Raw genomic sequence first — 19938 nt, 5'->3', positions numbered from 1 at the left:
CATTTTTGATACACCAACCCCAACAGCCGTTAGCCGTTTTCACACCGATATCTCGCTGACACGACATACAGTCATGATTTACTCTGTTGGACAGTATAAGAAGAGGCTGCGGTTTATAACTGCGCGAGGTCTACTGTTCACAGAACTACTAGTTAATAATATGATAATTGAGTTGAAGTTGGTAGTATAAAAGATATTGTATAACTTATGAACTCTTAAATAAAACAACTGTATCTTTTCTTATGCTACTTCAATAAAACAAGTTAATCGTAGATTGAAAGAATTTATTTTTATTTCTAATCAAATAAATAATACAATAAATAAATGGATGGTGAATATCAATGCAATTATTGATGTGCATTTTTGAATCATGTTGTCTTCAATACGCAGCATCTCCATAGCTGGGATCATCAAAATTAAAAATATCATCCAACGCAGAGAAAATGTCATCTTTTTTTGTTGAAGAGGTCGGAGATGGAGTAATAGTTTTTTTCTCTTGTGAACCAGAAATGTTCGAATAAGGGGATTTTTCATTTGTCTCAAGAAGGAATATTCCTTTAGCACTGAAAAATAAAAAATTGGATGCATCAATGGTTTTTATTTACGGTGCCTTTATTTTTAGACTTTACAAGAAGCAATAAGCATCGTCTATCAAAAACATTACTATAAAAATACAATAACATGAATTAAGGTAAGCTAATAGCAAAGTCTACTAACGTTGAGCTAATAGCATAAATACATTCGAATAACAATATCACAGAATATGAAAAATCAGATTAACATTTAGAGAGTCATGTAATATTACATTTTTTCTCGATTGGAATCGAATCTTCAATTCGAGATCTATAAAACTTTATAGTAAATATCAGAGTAATCGATATACAGACAACTTTTTGACTGAGAATTTATCATATATAATTGTGTTGCTTGTTCCATGGTATCACCGAAAAAACAAACTCTGTAAACAGAGTTAACAGAATTAACAGATCATATAAAGGATATATAAAATTAAAATAACAGTTTCGAAATAAAGTTTTATTGAGAACAAAAATGTAAAATGTGAATTCTAAACTTGTAATTTATAATTTTTTGGTGACGTGTCCATGACGTCGACACTGATTTTGAGATGTGGTTTTTGTTCTGACTTGTAGCTTGTCTTCTTCTCTAAAAAATGGTGGCTGGCTATTGAAGGTGTTTTGTGCTCTCTGAATATTTTTCTATTTAATTGAAATTTTAATGTTTCAAATTGAGTTTTGAACAGTTTATAGTGTTCTAATTTTTGTCTATAATTATTTCTTGTGTTTACAAGCCTATAGCCATTGTTTTTTCAACTACATAAGTGGATAAGTATTTAGCTCGTAATGATTTTAGATGCTTAAGTGTGTAAGGTATTGTTCTTTGTGTATTTGTGTTGTATATTGCCAAAATTCTTCTGAAGATTATAAGTTGGTTTGCTCTGAAAACTGGATTTCTCATTCATAGGCAATAGATCCATTTATAGTTTATCAAGAATCTATTACTTTGGAGCCGATAACTTTCCTTAGGTTAATAGGTGGAAAATGCTATCCAACCGATTTAGGAGAAATTGGTAGCACGGCAGTCATAACATAGTAATAAAAATACAGTTATTACAACAGACATATGCAGACAGATGGACATCTATATATGCGTTGCTACAATCGAACACCTGAGACCTGAGAGACTATCTTTTCCTCTGTCTATGCTTCACATATTCTAGTATTAAATAGTGTTGTAACTACATTGGCCCTATATTCTACATTCAATTGTAAAATTATTAACATAGAATAGTAATAGTTGTTGGTGATATATAATATATATAAATATATTTATATTTCCTCTTCTTAAATTTGTCTTGGTTATGAGGAAATTCATGGAAAATATAATATCTCATTCCATAAAACAAATGGATTTTCCTTTTTAAATCCTCAAATAAACATGAAAACATTCCAACAACATAGCAGGCCAAATTCCAAGTGAAACGTAGAAGCCACTATTAATCACTCCAATCCATAGGTATCGGACATAATTATTATAAAGTCCGCGAGTAGTAAAGTTGATATATAGCACTACGAACATTTAGGTACTCAACATTTAGACTGCTATGTTATTGAGAAAATTTTCAAATTGATTCAGCTCAGAGTTGAGAGTGACAAAATTGAAGAATGATATTCTTACTTACATTTCAAGTCAATAGTAGCCTACATTCTTAGATTCTATAGTTTCTTTGCAAAGTATCAATGTTCACCAAAAAACCATCTTAAGTTATCGAAATAATTATACTAGCCGGTACTGTGAGCTATTCATATTTTAATTGTTTTAGTCCGTTTTTTGTTATCAATTTTAATCCATTTTGTGATTAATTCATTTACCTTTTAGTACAATGTTCGCCCATTTTGATAGCTGAAGTTTCCTCTTCACAGTCTTTTGGTTTTAGAGGAATGCTTGCAGTCTTATTGCACCGTCTAGAATTGAACGCCTTGGAGTTTTTGATTGATTCAATAAAAAGATAAATGACCCTCATGTGTCCACATTGAACTGAAAAGTAAAAAAAGAGGTTTTTAAATAAAAAAACAGAAATTTTCAATGTTAGTTATGTTATTTAGCAGTTCTTTCATTGTAATTTAATTGAGAGCTCACTGGCTGGAGCTGATTCCATCGTTTTAAATTTCAAATATGGGCAAATGAGCTTTGTACTTGTTGGGGTTTACAGATGGCATACAAACAGCAATATTTCGTCATTTCTTGAGTCATTTTCTGAACTTCTTTCTGGGATAGATCATGAAGAAGTTGTTTGTGTTGGAGACTTCAATATTAACATTAATCTTACCAACCCTCTTGTGGATCAATATTTTGAGATTTGTGCTACAAATGGCTGAGAGAGTCTGATAGATGTCGATACAAGAGTTACTGATAATTCTTCTACTTGTATAGACCATATTCTATACAGAGGACGGTCCTCTTCAGATGTTTCCTCTGCCGTCGTGGAGGCTGGTATAACTGACCACCGTGCTGTATGTGTCTCTATGCCTTGCACTATGGCGGTCAATAATCACCGTGCTTGCACTGAGCGCATTGTAGTTGACTATGATATATTGAATGATTTACTTGCTGAGGAAGAATGGGGATCTGTTTATGGGTGTGATGATCTTGATTTAGCATATTCAAATTTTGAGAGTGTAATACACGCTCACATTCAGTTGGCAACCACTAAGTCTATAAGAAACAGTGGAAATCATAGATCTAGAATGCTTAAACCGTGGATGAATCAGGGTCTCTGTAATTCCATCAACACAAGAGATAAATTATTTAAGATAATGAATAGAAATCGGGGTGATGAGTCGGCTAAACAAAATTACATTTCATTCAAGAAGAAGGTTAGAGTATGGATTAAACGTGCAAAAGAATTATATTATAAAACACTTTTTAATGAAAATAGGGGTAATAGTAAAAAACAATGGCAAATTATAAATAGTCTGGTTGGAAGACAGAAAGCCAAAAATTCTTCATTACGTCTTGTATCAAATAATGTAGAAGTTACAGATAAAACTGAGATTGCTGAAATTTTCAACAATTATTTTATTGATGTATCAGGGGTGAGGTCACAACGGGGTCAGCTTCCTTCAGAAGAAGTGATTGAAAGCTATATAGGATCTTTCAAGGTCGACAGCAACACTCAATCCTTGTTTTGGAGACCTGTTTGTCCAGAGGAAGTGACCAGTGTTATTATTGCTGGACTGCATGGTTCCAAGGCTCCAGTAATGGATGGGTTTCCATCAGCGCTCATAAAGATTATCTCCTCTAGGATACATATTATGTTAGCTTACCTTTTCAACAAAAGCTTATTGGATGGTAAGTTTCCATCTAAATTGAAAATTGCAAAGATTATACCAATCCCAAAAAAGCGCAATAGCACAACTGTTGAAGAGTTTCGACCTATTTCCTTGTTATCTATATTTTCAAAAATTTTTGAAAAAATAGTCAAATCACGTCTTATTTCGTTTCTGAATGTGTCTGATTTTTTCGCATCAAATCAATTCGGATTTAGAGAGGGTCTGAGCACAGAGCTAGCACTGAGAAAGTTCATCTCTGAAATTCACGCCAATCTGAATCAGGGGGAAGAGTCCAGGGTCTCAGGTCTTTTCCTTGATATCAGAAAAGCATTTGATACAGTTGATCATGATATCCTGATAAAAAAGTTGGAGTTAGCTGGAGTCCATGGGTTGGCTTTGGATTGGTTCCGATCATACCTCCATGAAAGGAATCAATTTGTATGTATTGATGGTGCTGTGAGTACAAATCAATTGATTCAAGGAGGTGTACCCCAGGGATCAGTTTTGGGCCCGGTGCTGTTCCTTATATTCATTAATGACCTTTTTGGTGGACTCTTTAAAGGGAAAATAACAGCATTTGCCGATGACACCGCTTTCACATATGGTGAGTCCAATTTGCAGAATCTTCAGTCTAGTATGCAAGCAGATCTCAATTTACTATCTCTATGGTTCACCTTTAATATGGTTTAATTTATGGTTCACCTAAGATTAAATTCTGAAAAGACAACATTTGTCAACTTTGGCCTCACCCAATCTTATACTTTTCATAGCCCACTCAAGTACCATTCCATTGACTGTGTAAGCTCCGAGAATTGCCTTTGTAGTACAATCCAGCAGACAGATACTGTGAAGTATCTGGGAGTTGTAGTGGAGAGGGATCTCTTATGTAGGGCCCATATCAACATACTCAGGAATGGACTGAGGCAACTGCGTCATAGATTTTATTATTTGAAAAAAGTATGTCCCAGGTCAGTTTTGAGAGAGATCTACTTCTCTTTGGCACACTCTAGGCTCTCTTATGGTGTTGCTTGCTGGGGTTGCACATATATTACCCATATGAAACCTCTAATTAGATTACAGAAATCATTAGTTCTTACTATTGGAGCTGAAAGACATGTAGGTAGAGAAAATATTTTTGCAGTATTGAATATTCTCCCATTAAGATCAATGTTCTGTTACAAAGTGCTCACTCAATTTTATCAAGCAAGTGGTAACCTGGGCAATACAATAGATACACAGGTGCTTAGGCCTGCCACACGCTTCATGGAGAGAGTCAGGTTGCCCAGACCTAGAAGCACTTTTTTCCAGAAGTCGTTCCTGCTTCTTGAGGGTAAATTTCATAATAGTTTATCAGATGAAATTAAGCACTGTGACTCATTCTCTCTATTCAAGAGATCTGTTAAAAGATACATCATGTCATTAACTGAGGATGAAATTGAAAGAATGTATTTTGTAATAATTTGAATCTTTTTCTTATCTTTCTCATCCAGTTTGAAAAATAAGGATGGTAAATGGTAGGCTACTATATTAATTCTTAACTCTTAATTCTTGGGTTGTTCATTCATAGAGTTTCTGTGCAGTGTATAGAGCTGCATTTGGTTGAGAAAGGAGAGAAAATGTTTCATTACGGTATTTTAATTTTTTTCCTTTTTGTGTCATTGAGTGATGTGAAATTTCATTTTGTTTTGTTATTAGATTCATTTTTTTCATTCATTTATTTTATTTCTTATCAATTGAATATTGTCATTAAAAGATTTAATTATAATGTATTTACAGGGATAGTTCGGTTATTTCTTGATAAGTTAGTTGATTGTTCGGTTTTTTGAATCTATTACTTCTTATTTTAATTTAAATATAATAGGTGTAATATCATTAGTACTGTGCTCCCATAAGCGGACAAGCTCCTTGAGCTTTGCATATGTGTATTATTTTTCAGTTAAAAACTTGTTTTTATTTGTATGAAGATGTTTTATGTTATGTATTTTCTTTGACTGAGAATAAACATTTTTATTATTTTATTATTATGTTTGAAGAGATTCAAGGATCCAAAGTTTCGTCAAAGAGCCTTACACGCCAACCGGAGCTTATTGTGTGTCCCAAGTACCTACGTTAGTTGGGCAAACCAATATCTGTGTCCTTTACAAGATCCAGGAGTTTTTCCCTATACTAAACATACCATTCATCGCCTGGTTGCTTGCAGCCAAACAGAGCACTTCCCCTTGCCCTTATAGTAGGTATCTCGCAAGCCAGTATGATATGCTTGGTAGTTTCTTCAGACTGATTGTTTTGGTCTCCAATTCAACTACAGATCAATATTGTATGTAAAATTGAATCCCCGATATTATATCAAGGAGTTTCTCAGCTTCTTTTAAAGCGACATAGTCAACAAAGTTTCTACTTGGTACACAGTTTCAACTAATCAATAATGTAAGGTCCTACTTACAGTATAACAGATGAAAATTTAAGAGTCTCTATAAAAATGTAGATATGAAGTTTAGCCAGACTGAAATAAAGTTTCTCATTGTTACAGTGAACATAATATGGTCAGGTACGTACATTAAATATTAAAGCAATCATTGACATATGAATAACCTCTCTACTATAAGCAATACAGTATAGTATGCTCATCATTGATAATTATTATAATATATTGATTCAAGCTAATTTTCTTGAGGATTATGCCCATATTAGTCCTACGCGAATGCTAGAGACTTATAGGGCATAATATGAAACTAAAAACATAAATTCCGAATAAATTCAAGGTAGGTTATTGTAATGATAATGCCAACGCCAAGCTTACTTGATTCAATGTAGTTTGTAATGTCTGGTGAGAAGCCATCGCAGCCCGGTTGGTTGACGCCGCCATTCGGATAGAAGTCGGCGTGACCTATGGGCTTGAAAATGCCCGACGTACCAGCGGTCGTGTGTATCACGTCAACAAACTCAGCGTCATCTTTATCAAGAATCTCAGGACCGTCCGCGATTTCGAAGCCTGGCAGTGCTGGGTCAAGACCTGGTCAACAATCGAACACAATTTATAAGATTATCGTTAATATTAATTATTCATTTATAAATATGTTCAGTGCTACAATCAAGCACATAAAAATCAATAAAACAGTTGAATAATCACAGATAACACATAAAACAAGTACTTTTACAATATTTGTAATATTAATCATTCATTTATAGATATGTAAGCTACTGAGCTACAAGCAAGCACATGAGAAATCAATAAAAAAGTTGAACAATCGCAGATAACACATGAAACAAGTTCTTTTTCAATATACCTATGTAATATATTGAATTTGAATAAGAACTAAACTAAAATACGAAAATTCAACAAATAAAATTATTTTATAGACTGAATTAGAAGTACCGGTACGGTACTGAGAAAAATACTGTACAAAACGAGAAACATTTACTGTAATCATTTTGCAATAGGCCCACTTATTTATATAGAAATATGAACACTATTTACATGTCTATTTATAGACACTATTTACATGGGAAATTAATGCATTCTTGATTATGGTATAGCTAGTACCCCTGTAATATTTTTAAATTAAGAATGACATAAATGTCGAAAAAAAGTTGTGTTTAATTTTGAAATATTTCAAGTGTAAGCTAGTTTTTTTCTATAATAAGACATTCAAGTAGCCTATTAAAATACTTTATTGTAAGTCTAACTCAGTTTATGAATGGACTAGTTTAGCGGTCCCGGCTGAAATATAACAGTTATATCAAAACCAAATATATCCAGGCCGGTTAGGTGAGACCTTACCAAAAGGATGGACTTTTTTACAAAATGTCATACAAATTTTATTTTCAAGATTGCAAAATCGAGTAATAAAATATTCAATACCTTTTTATTTGTTTTATTCAACTTGACAACCTACTCACTCAATATGATATTTTCGATTAATGATGCCTTTTTGTTATCACTTCTTATTCATATTCAATATATGAAAAACCGCCTTAAAGCGGTTCCTAGACGCTCAATATTATTTTACAATATAGTAGGCCTACCTACGGTACTTATAACATCAGGCCATACAAACGGCAGAAAAAACGTCATTGGCACTACGGTCTGATGTAATAAGTAGGTAGGTACTATATTGTAAAATAATATTGATCGTCAAGGGCAAAGTGGAGGCTTTCACACTAGTAATCATCAAAATAAAACAGCTCTCATGATTATAGGGAGGATTTTCTAGTTTTGAAACCGGTATGTACATTTATATGTACATACATACAATAATGTGGGGTGTCTGATCCACTAGGCGTAAAATCTGCAATAATAGGAATCAATAAATCTGATTTAAAAATGTATTCAAAACATATGCAATTACGTACAAGTGCTGGTGGCCTACCTGTGATTCGCGAAAGTTTTGCTTTGAAGTAATGACCGGCAACACCGGCAACATGAGCTCCCAGACTGTGGCCAATCAAGTGTATGGAGTCGCCCTTCGCCAGACCCTGTGCCAGCAGGTTGCTGAGGAACTGAGCGATGCGCTTGCCAACCAATTCAGTGTTGAGAACGGCTGGGAAATAGCGCGAATCGTTGGCTAGGCCTCCCCAATTAACCACAATCACATTTATCGGCTTAGCAAGCTTAAGGTATTCTGCAAAAAATAGTAGATGATTATTATGAAGCTTAATTATTATTAAACGTAAATCCTAATTGATGCTGTAAATCACCTCGAAGACTTCGACTACTGCAAATATTGACAACAGGGTTAACTGCTAGATAATAGCAGTTTAGAGCTACTATCCAAAAATTATTTGCCAGCCCGGGAATCGAACCCGGTACCTCCTGATTGCCAGTAAATTTATTATTATATCTTATTCCTATCTGTATTATGAAGCTGTTCGTATCGGCACATCACGAGAATGTGGATCAATTTTCAGAGGCCTGAGCGAGATATAGTTAGTACCAATACGCAAGTGCTAATCAAAAAATATAAGTGACATGATAATTTGCATGTACATACTCTACATTTACTATATATGGTACGTGTACAATTACACAGCAGGTTTATCGATATTTTTCAGTAGTATTATTGCACGCATTTAAGCGTCCCATTTCATCTATTTATTCCTTTAATTTCACAATCCAATTCTGCTGCACCAGAAAACTTAAAAAATATATAATGTTTATATATATAATATCTTTGTAACTTGATTTTTTTTACAGTACAGTAAAAAATAAATTCATAGAATTACTTAATGAAGGCTATATTTATTATTGGGATTATTTAAACATCAATAATTTCATAATAAACGTTTCATACACATTGTTTGTAACATATTCATCAGCCGAACACGAAACTATACGGTAGTGTTGTAGAACACAGAATATAAATTATTTGATATGATTGAACTGGCAGTATCCTCATCCAGTTATTTTAATATTATAGTGAGGTTTCTCAGTATTAATATATTCTGTTGTACACATTTAATTAGGCCTACCTGTTTTCATATTCTGCGCCCAGCTGGCGGTATAGTTGGACATCCAGCCATGGATGATGACTTTGACAGGGACCGAAGGGTATCTGCCCAGCAAGTGAGCATTGCTATCTTTCTTTGGCGCATCCTTCAATTGCACTCCTTTGTAGGCTCTGCTCAACCAATTCAATCATTAATATTTTATATAAAGATACTGTCATCTAAAATTTATTCAGTAATGATATTAAGCCTATACGTTGAGAAAAATAGTAAAGGAAGCACCTCTCATTCGAACAATCAACTTACTTATCGTAACAAACAATAATTAAGAAGAATTGGCCAGAATAATTCAATGTAAAGGAAAAATAAAAACGCGATTATTGTGATTATTGATTTCAAGAATATAAGCTCACATTGGTAATTTTCATATTATTCTCATTTGAATGTGCTGATGGATCACAAGTTAAATACATCAACTTTCAATAAAATAAGAAGAGTAGTTTGTTGAATGAGCATTACAAAATTAATAATCATGTATTAGAGAATAAAAATTAAATCAAAATGTATTATATTATTTATACTATGCAATGGACTATTTATCATTATGGAGTTACCAGGATAAAGGGAAAAAATAAATAGAAAACAATTAGCAATTAAATATATCTCAACAATATTTTTGAGAAAAGGTAGAACATAGAAGAAGAACAAAGAAGGAAGATAGTCTGTTACACGACAGGCACTCTGAAAAGTCACAAGGCTCTACATTCATTACAAAAAGTAAGAAGAATTTACATTAAAAGCAAGGAAATGATATACGCCTAATGCAGTAGTAAAAACCAGTTTATATGAATAATCACATTAAACTTGAAAGATTGGGATTTGGCAGCGGGTGGCTGTTGACTGAGGAAAAAACAACGGTTAAAGAAAAAATATACTGTAGCTTAGTAAATTCCTGGGAATCAACCTTAAGAAATAATCTCATTGTTTATTAATTCTTTCCTTTTTACTATCAGAAACGTACGACACAAGGAAGTTTCATCCTTCACCATGACGAAATTCCATTGAAGCTGAATAATTCTTTCAATTGAGATTCTTTGAATAATTTTTATTGTTCAATTAGTATCAAGGTCATTACAGAATAAGGAAATTTTATAGCTGTGAGCATAAGCTTGTTTTGCATTAAATAGAAAAGCTTATAGAGTAGTTTAGGCCTATAAATTAGTTATTTGTATATAGTTGGAAGTTCCTTGTGATTCATAATGAATATTTGTTTGCATAACCTTAATAGAAGGTACATTGTACATGTGAATTACTCTACTTTTTGAATCACTTATTTAAAATAATTTCATTCTATAATTTATTACATTTATAGACTTTCAGGTATAATTGTCAATTTGTATAGACTATTATAAATTATAATAGATTATTTTAATAATCTATAATAGATATATATATATATATTATATATAATATATTATAATAATATATAGATAATAGATTATTATTATTATAATCTTTATTATATATAAGTAATGTTTCAATACACTATTTCAAATTAATATCAATATTATTCATTATACATAAAAATAAACTTTTCATTACCGAATGGGGAGCCTTGAGCTTATTGGGAGGAAATCGCCTTAATCAATATCATGAAAAACTATAGGTAGTATTAGACAAATTCTGTAAGTACATAAAGATGTTTACATTAATAATTCTCACCTAGAATAGAGGTAGAAAGCTACTTGCTCAGATTTCTGTTCAAGATTGGCAGTGGTTTTATTCTCGGTCACATCCAGTGGGGGAGTTAGAAAGCCCTCTAAATCCACTTTCCAATCAACTGAAACAATAGTTTATCACACAAACAAATCAACCCATCACATACAACATAAAATATTCTATTAGAAACAAAGTCTATTTATATACTACCGTGATTCTAGAAATTATTGTGTTAACTCCTTTAACCTTCTAGTCGTGACCCTATTTTTTTCTGACGTTAGTCGTGACCCTGGGTCCCAGGGACCCGCTTCTTTCATATTGAATATTTCAATATATTTAAAGATGTTATGTTATTCTATGATTCTAATATGTCCAAGGGTTATTGATAAACGCATTGAGCACTTAGGTAAAGCAGAAATCGATCTTTATTATGATTATAAAAATTAATTTGTGAAACCTTGCATTTTTAGGGTAGTGAAAAGTAATGTTTAGTTATTTTTTTATATAAAGTGAACAAAAAATTATAGTGATGAATACTATGATGGATCTTACATGCAACACTACTAGAAAGATAGGAAAAAAATAAGAAGGTCATAGTTCACTCTTAGGGTAGTTTTTATCCTACCCTCAATTTCATGTTGCACAATCTTTGCAAGACTTATGAAATTATAGTGCTGAATACTATTATGAATCCTAAAACCTACTAGAAATATTAAGAATATATAAGGTCTCATAAAGTTCACTTTTAGGGGAGGTTTAGTATTCCTGGGATCACCTGAAGTTCATTAGTTTCGCTATCATCCCACTCAGGGTCAGTATTCTTATCTTGAACTATGAATTTATTTTAGCACACTTTTTTATGTATTTGAACACGACATGTAGTCAATTTATTAAGTAAATAATTAAAAACTTTTACTTACTGACTGAAGCACTTTCGACCGTCTAGCGATCATTTTCAACAGACGACTGTCTGTTTGCTTTTAATTATTTACTTAATAAATTGACTGCATTTCGTGTTCAAATACATAAAAAAGTGTGTTAATACAAAGCAGCTCGGAATGGATCAAGAAACCATCACCTTTATTTTTAGCCTCACTAATGTCATTGAAATAGAGATCTAGAAGTCAATTTGTACATTCTTCGAAGTCTCTGTTCAAAATAAACATATTGACTGCTTGAATCCAATCACTATTGCATAAAAATGTGCATTTGAAAATAACGAAAAAAGTTACGTTAGTCGTGACCCTTGGGTCCCTGGGACCCAGAAACGTCATTTCATGAAAACAACAATTCACAGAGCACTAACACTCTACATCAAGTTCAAGTGTCTACTGACATGAATATATATGGACACATGAACATATACTACATGGGTCACAATAGACAGTAAAGCAAGCGGAAGCAAAATTATAACTAGAAGGTTAAGTGTGATATTATACAAAATTAATAAATGAAATTTATTTTCATCATTATCTAATATGAACGAGGTCACATTATTATCTAATGATCTCTTGTGCTTTTACGTTTTCCAGTCGTTTCAGTAACATTATTGAATGTTACTTACTCACATTACCGTATCCTTTTCATCCAGCACCTAGGCATTAACTCCTCTATACACATTCACGTCATTGGAAACACGAACAGGATATATTCAAGTTTGTATATTTTTTCTGGCTAGATCTTGTCAGATTTCGGGAAATTATGAATCGATATTGTTGATTGCTTATTGTATGAATATTATGTTTCAAGTTTTAGGGGACTTATTTATTTTATTTTTAATTAGGCTATTGTAGTACCGTACTATTAATTTTCTATTCCAATTAAAAAATGTTCTGTTACTTGCTATTCCTCTGACTGTTATTGCAGAAATTTACAGCTGTCTGGAGACATCTAATGACTGATTTCACAGTAGATGAATTTTACATCAATGCCGCTAAAAAATGACAGTAATGTTATTTCTTAGTTATGAGTTCTTCCTCAAGCCCCCTACACACCTCCAGACCAGACCAAGACCGTTTGGCAAACGGCAAACCGTTTGGGACGACTCTACTTACTCCAAGACCTGACCTCAGACCAGACAAGCATAAAGTAGAATACCTTATGAATATTACTATTTGAGTTCACTATTTAAATTGGCTGGAAAATTTATTTGAAATCTATACTTATAACATTCTTATCTGACTCACTGACTTACTCACTCACTCACTGATCACGATTTCTGAAAAAACTACATGATGGATTTCAAGAAAGCTTTAGGTACCGGTATAGCTTTCTTATAGGTCCTAGGTGCCCACTAAGAAATCTTTTGGCAATATTTCAACTCTAAGGATGGTTTTTATGGGTTTGAAGTTTGTCTTTTAGCATGTATATTCTAATTTTTCCAATCTCTTAAATATAATAATTCAAATGTCCATACTATATCTTAGTAGAACTATAATTTAGAGAGAGTACCTTTTCGTAACAGTTGTTACGGTTGAATTTGGCAACTAAATTGATTAACAGTCTGATTCTGTCAGGTTGGCCTAAGTTAAGGATGGTTTCTAATCAAGATATTATGAGTTCTGTCACTTCATTAGGTAGAAGCTAAAGAACTTGAAATACATTTATTGAGCAAAAACTTGATTATGCACTGCTGCTTCAATCGGAGCCATTCTTGAGAGTATAGATAATTTTTGTTAATTCTCAATGTTTCAGGAAACAAAATTTTATGACGGGAGTTGCTTTTATCAACATTGATCCGATTCTATCAATACTACTTGTGTTTGTATATTCGACAGATCTCGGAAAATGCTTCAACAATTTCGATGAAATTTGGATTATTCAGTACGGTATGATATATGGAGGATCTTTTTAAAACTTCAGAAGTGTCCGTTGCAGGATCTGGGTGTAAAGAATTAGGAAATTCGGTCAAACTTGGGAAAACAAAAGGGTTGTTTATTAAAACGACCAGATAGCTTTTGTTGCTTTCCCAAATAATGTCTTTATACTAACTATACTATGAATAATATCTTTTCTACTATAGTAGAAAAGATATTATTCATAGATATATCTTCTATCTTCATCTTTAACTTTTCTTCTATCTTTTATAGAAGTAAGGCGCTTTTCCCATGAATCAACTATCCCCAAAAAATGATTGTTTCGCCAAAGAAAATAGAAGGTAGCTTTCGATAAAAATAATGGAGAATATACATGACTTGTTGATTTTCACTTCAAACTATCAGTATCACCTATCAATAGCATCAATGATCCACATTCAAACAATGCTGACACATTGATGTGAGATGTAGGCTACTATTATTTATTCACATTAGATCAGATGAAGAACAATAATTACTACAATAATTTCCTCACAAATTTCAGTTTGAGGTCATTATATTAATGATCACACCTGTTTCAATTCCAATATTATTTACTAGCAGATAACCCGTGCTTCGCAAGGGTCTTTCTTAAAACTTGACGTAATGAAATCTAGAAGAATTCAAAATAGGCCTATAAGAATCCTCGGTTGATTAAGAATTTATATGCTGCATTTCAAGTAAATCAGTATGACCACCTTTCAATTAAAAAAAGAAGTTGGATTTAAAATGGCGGAAAGAATTTGGGTGTGACGGAAACCCTGATTTTATCATTCGAAAAGGATCCCCAATCATACTTATCTTCTAATTTCCCTTTTAAGAGAAATCTTCTGCTGCTTCCATACAAACTGGAAGCATGACAAATAATTGAAAACTTGACAAACTGAAAACTTGATGTAATAAAATCTTGAAGAATTTAAAATTGGTCTATAACCACCCTCGGTTAAGCAAGAATCTATATGCAAAATTTCAAGTTAATCAGTCCAGTACTAGTTCTGACGTGATAATGTGTCAAACATAATTTCCATATACTTTACATCTGTATAGGCTACGTTTATAATCCAGTTCTTTCCTTTATTATATTATAGAAGATGATAAATGGATGGATGATCATTGTTATTTTACTAAAAGATAGAATAAGTTGAATAGTTTCCCTTTCAGAGGGAGCTTTGACAACCCACAAAACTCATTTTTAATTTGAAGATATAACGAAAAGGTGCATATGACCTTATTTTTTTGCTCAGCTTGCCAAAATACCCCTCATTCCAATATTAAAATTTTCGACTGACTGTACAGTGAGTCAGTCATTCTATCAGGGCTCGAATAGTTTTGAAATTTGAATTAAATAAAAATCGTGTGTGGCGCACTCACCTTGCCGTTATGAAAATTGATCACCTGACGCTAGTGTTACCGCGCATCTCAAGTCTACTAATCAAAGATATTAGCCAGCTGGTGCCAGGACAATAACGCTGGATACACACGAGATCTGCTTTCTCTCCATAGTGAATGATTTAATAGAATCAATAGTTGCCAACAGTTTGCAATTGAATAATCACATTTTCTCAAATTTCAAGCTTATTTTCAATTTCAGGTGAAAATGTTACTGGACATTAATTGAAGAGATTTTCATGTTCAATCTTTACCACTAGAAATTTTTCGTTTAAATTATATCTGAGACCTAATAATTGGAAATCTAAAATCAAACTTTGCATAGATGGGGCGGAGCACCTGAAATTTTCACAGATATGAGACTTGTGGCAGTTGATATAGCTTATCAATGACTATTTTAGGTATGAATTTGATCAAAATCGTTGGAGCCGTTTTCGAGAAAATCGCGAAAAACCCTGTTTTTGACAACATTTTCGCCATCTTGGATTTAATTTGATCGAAATTGTTCGTGTCGGATCCTTATAGTGTAAGGACCTTAAGTTCCAAATTTCAAGTCATTCCGTCAATTGGGAGATGAGATATCGTGTACACAGACGCACATACAGTCATACACACACACACATACAGACCATTACCCAAAAACCACGATTTTGGACTCAGGGGACCTTGAAACGTATATTAATTTAGAAATTGGGGTACTTTAATTTTTTTCGGAAAGCAACACTTTCCTTACCTATAGTAAAAGGGCAAGGAAAGTAAAAATGGAAGAATATAATTTCTTTATGTAAATAACAACACCTCCATTCAAAGACATATTAACTGCATGCTTTTTCTATGTATTGTATTGCCGATACAGCATTGATGAAACTGTAGACGTTTATTTAGCACTTTTTCTCAAAAATTGTTCTAGCTGAAAAATTAATAATCCATGACACATGTAGGCCTAAACATTGCATCAGGAAAACGAAGTTTCAAAACTATGTTTTTCAGGTAGAAAGCAATATAGAAACAGATGTTCCTTTATTAATTTCGACCATATGATTTGGTGATTTTTTAATGAAATCGAATGTACCATTAATGAAATTTGAACATTAATTCTGAAAAATCTAGAAGGAAAATTAAAATTTTGGCTTCCAGGAGCACGAGATTAATATTTTTAGAATCTATGTGCAAAATTTGGAGATCTAAATCATTCCCGTTTTTTCGGTATGCAATCCACAAGTTGACATGTTTTGATGCGAACAAACACAACCCTACTCTCTCTTATTATATAGATGACATTTTTGCTTTCTATCCCAGCTGTTATATTATGTGAATACTCTCATTATAGAAATGCGACTATTTCGCCAGCTTCTGCTGAATTGGTTCCCCTGTTGCTCTTTGTTTGTACACAGCCATGGCCTTTAGAGACTTACACCCAGTTGCACATGAGTCTGTTAACTCCTAATCCAGACTAATTATCACGAGAATCAATAAGAGAATCCTTCTTTCATCTAAAATAAAATTCCTGGGTTATTAGTATTATACAAATGTATTTGAATGCAACTTGAAATAGGCCTATAGCTAGGTGTAGTTCGGCTCCTATAGTATTATGTACATTCTTCTTTCCATCTCCCATGTATATACTGTATGTTAAAATTTTCATGTAGGGAAAGCACCTTTCCGGATACAAAGTTCTATAACAGTGACGAAACTGTATAATTGATTCATTAATCCAGTTCTATTCAGCAAGCAACTTTTGATTGCGTGGTGAATCTGAGACACAATTGAAACGATTTGATTGAATTTGGATTATAAATATCTCTCAAAAATAATCTACCTTTCAATTACCGTAGCGAAGCACGGGTGCCTTGCCGGTAATGATAAAAATTAATGAAGAAAGTGATAAATTGTAAAGGCATAGGCTAATATTAATGACTTCTATAACTTATAGTGATTTAATGATTATTATAATGCAATCGAAAAAAATCCTCAATTTTGATTATTTTTGAGTACTCGCTAAACATTTTATTACCTAATTCGAGGGCGCTGAATCCGAATCTGAAATCACAATTTCGCTATCTTCATTTTTAAAACAATTTTTGACAAATTAAGTTTCCGATGAGCTACTGGAGACCGTCTGCCGTCTGAAAACAGCGCTACACACTACAAGACCAGATCAAAATAAAAATCAAAATTTGTGAAACTGTAATATTAGTTATAATACAATATAAAAATGATACATATGACAATGGGTCTTGATCAAAGATAAAATAGTTTCAAGAGATCAAATGATAATATTATTTAACAGCTTACTTGAACTGGGCCTGGCATCAACAAGTGAGGCGATCAAGCAGACTACTAATAAAAGGAAACTCCTTCTAAGCATTTCTGCTATTCTATAGAAAACCGGACGCACAGACTTCAAACAAACGACTGATCATTCTTTGCGAGTTCAACCCATATTTATAAACTCCCATAGCATCACTATGATCGATTCAAAGGTGAAATATTCACTTCGACTCTGATATTCCAGTGATAAAGAACTCATTTCCTTCCTTCTAACAAATCAAGAAACTTCCTTAAACAACAGAAAAGTATTATTCAATCACAGTACTGTATTATTTTTTTACTACGCGTAGTAGGCCTATGTCAACTCAATTTGAGATAATGAACTATACAGTGTACAATCCACAATTTCATGGTAATGATCACGTATTTTCAAATTTCAGCTTATTCCTGCTCGAAATAAGTTTTTTAAATTCATATTGAAATGATTTAAATGTATAATAATGATTACAGATTATAATTTTAATTCTACGATAAATAATTATTTCATAGCATAATAATTGAAAGTTTTCATAAGGATATTAATATGAACATTTCTTATCTTATAAAGCAGTACGATAATCTCTTAGATTAAGAATTTGTTATCTTCAAATGGCATGAATCAAACTTCAGAATTGAATAAAAATTACTTTAATTGATGGACAAAAGGTACAAAATAAAATCATTTGAGATTGTGGGTTGGAAGATTCCGATCAACAATATAAAAGTATTCTATCTATATTGGATAAATTTTGATCTTCAGTTCTAAATAATTAATTATAAAATAATATTACAATATATTCCAGTACTGTATTATTTCATTTCTTTTAAAATATCAATCTGTTATCAAATTAAACCATCATTCACTGTAAAACAATAATTGTGTTGCTAATAAGTCTGATTACAATATAATTTATTAGAGAGGTAATTCTTGAATAAGTTCACATCTAATCATCAACAATGGCGATCGAGAGAAAGTTTCAATAATCAGACTAAATCTAGTCTAATATTTACAATACTAGGAATAATATTTACAGTAGAATAAATCGAATGATATCGACAAGTAGATCGATAATCACAAAATAGTTGAAACTGTACACTGAGCTAGTTGCTGTTGATACGAACTAGATAGCAATAATGCTCTATTTGATGCATTCAATCACAAAACACCATGTCGCCAATTCTACTGTTGATAGTTGAACAATAAAAAGGAATATCAACTCAAATGTCTCTTTGCAGAACACAAGCATTTCGTTATTTTATGTTAACACCAGTTAATGCAATAATACAACACTTTCATTACCTATTCATTTAAACTGATGTGGCCATTTTCAAAGCAGTCTATTGATAGTCGTCCAGTCATTAGGCCTATATTATTATACATTGGTGCTTGCAATATACACATATACACAGTGTTTATGAACTCCCTACCAATACTCTAGGGCATTATTTTCTCTAAATAATCGTTGAACATATGAAATTGAAACTTTGCACAATCATTTATAAACAACAAGACCAAGTTACAAAAAATTATAATTTTCAAATTCATAAAACAAAATGGCGGCCATTTAAAATGTTGTTTCTTAGATAACTCTGAAACCGTTTTACAATAAAATTACAAGAACAACTTTTTTTAGTAAATTTAATTGCCTATTGATTGGTACCAGAGTTGTTAAGATTGGACCATATCAACAGAGATATGGCAGCTTTACTGATAGGTGACCACTGAAAGTTTGTTGTCAGTGCAAACCAAGACATGCTGATAGAGCACTACCTCCGTAAACAAAGCCATAGTGCATGACAGGTGGTTGATGGTAACGTCGGCACGGGTAGGGATCCTATACCAATAAAAACACTAGCTGATATAGATCAGCTGAAATCAACAAATTTTGATTGGTCTAGGAGCCCTACCTGTGCTGATGTCACCAGAATGCACTATGGCTTTGTTTACGGAGGTAGTAGTTAAGAGTCGCCTCAATGATGCAAAAATCTCTATTTGCATTGTATGTTAATAGTAAGCGATTTTAGGTGTTACCAATCGATAGGCAATTTTATTTAAATTTATTTGTAAAATTATTCCTGTAAATTGATTGTAAAACCAACGGTTTCTGATTTATCTAAGAAACAAAATATTAAATGGTTCTCATGAGTTATTGTGCGAAATATCAATGTGAGACAATGTACTTGGTGATGATGGTTGAAGCTAAAAATGAGGTGTTTCACAATACAAGGAGCATTGTTGTCAGGTGTACTTGGAAATCTAAAGGAGATAGAGCGCTCTACCTGATCTCAGATTGTAGAGCACAAAAATACGCCAAGAGGGATTTTGAATTATACATCTGAATGGTAACAATCGGAAGATATTGTTGATC

The 19938-nt window shown here is 32.5% G+C and overlaps 1 protein-coding gene across 1 annotated transcript; it reads right to left on the bottom strand.

The window, feature by feature from the left end:
• Window positions 1-267: 267 nt before the first annotated feature.
• Window positions 268-17764, bottom strand: LOC111051500 (lipoprotein lipase). The gene is made up of 7 exons (XM_022338026.2): window positions 17555-17764; window positions 11019-11136; window positions 9321-9469; window positions 8222-8473; window positions 6652-6864; window positions 2391-2556; window positions 268-563 (listed from the first exon to the last, which is right to left on the bottom strand). Exons 1-7 carry the CDS (start codon window positions 17625-17627, stop codon window positions 380-382), a joined length of 1155 nt encoding a protein of 384 aa, XP_022193718.2. The 5' UTR covers window positions 17628-17764; the 3' UTR covers window positions 268-379.
• Between the last annotated feature and the right edge of the window lie 2174 nt (window positions 17765-19938).

The sequence above is a fragment of the Nilaparvata lugens genome, chromosome 7 (assembly GCF_014356525.2).
Source record: "Nilaparvata lugens isolate BPH chromosome 7, ASM1435652v1, whole genome shotgun sequence".
Taxonomy (NCBI): Eukaryota; Metazoa; Arthropoda; class Insecta; order Hemiptera; family Delphacidae; genus Nilaparvata; species Nilaparvata lugens.
Note: the sequence above shows the minus strand (reverse complement) of the source record. Positions and strands in the feature narration are given on the sequence as shown.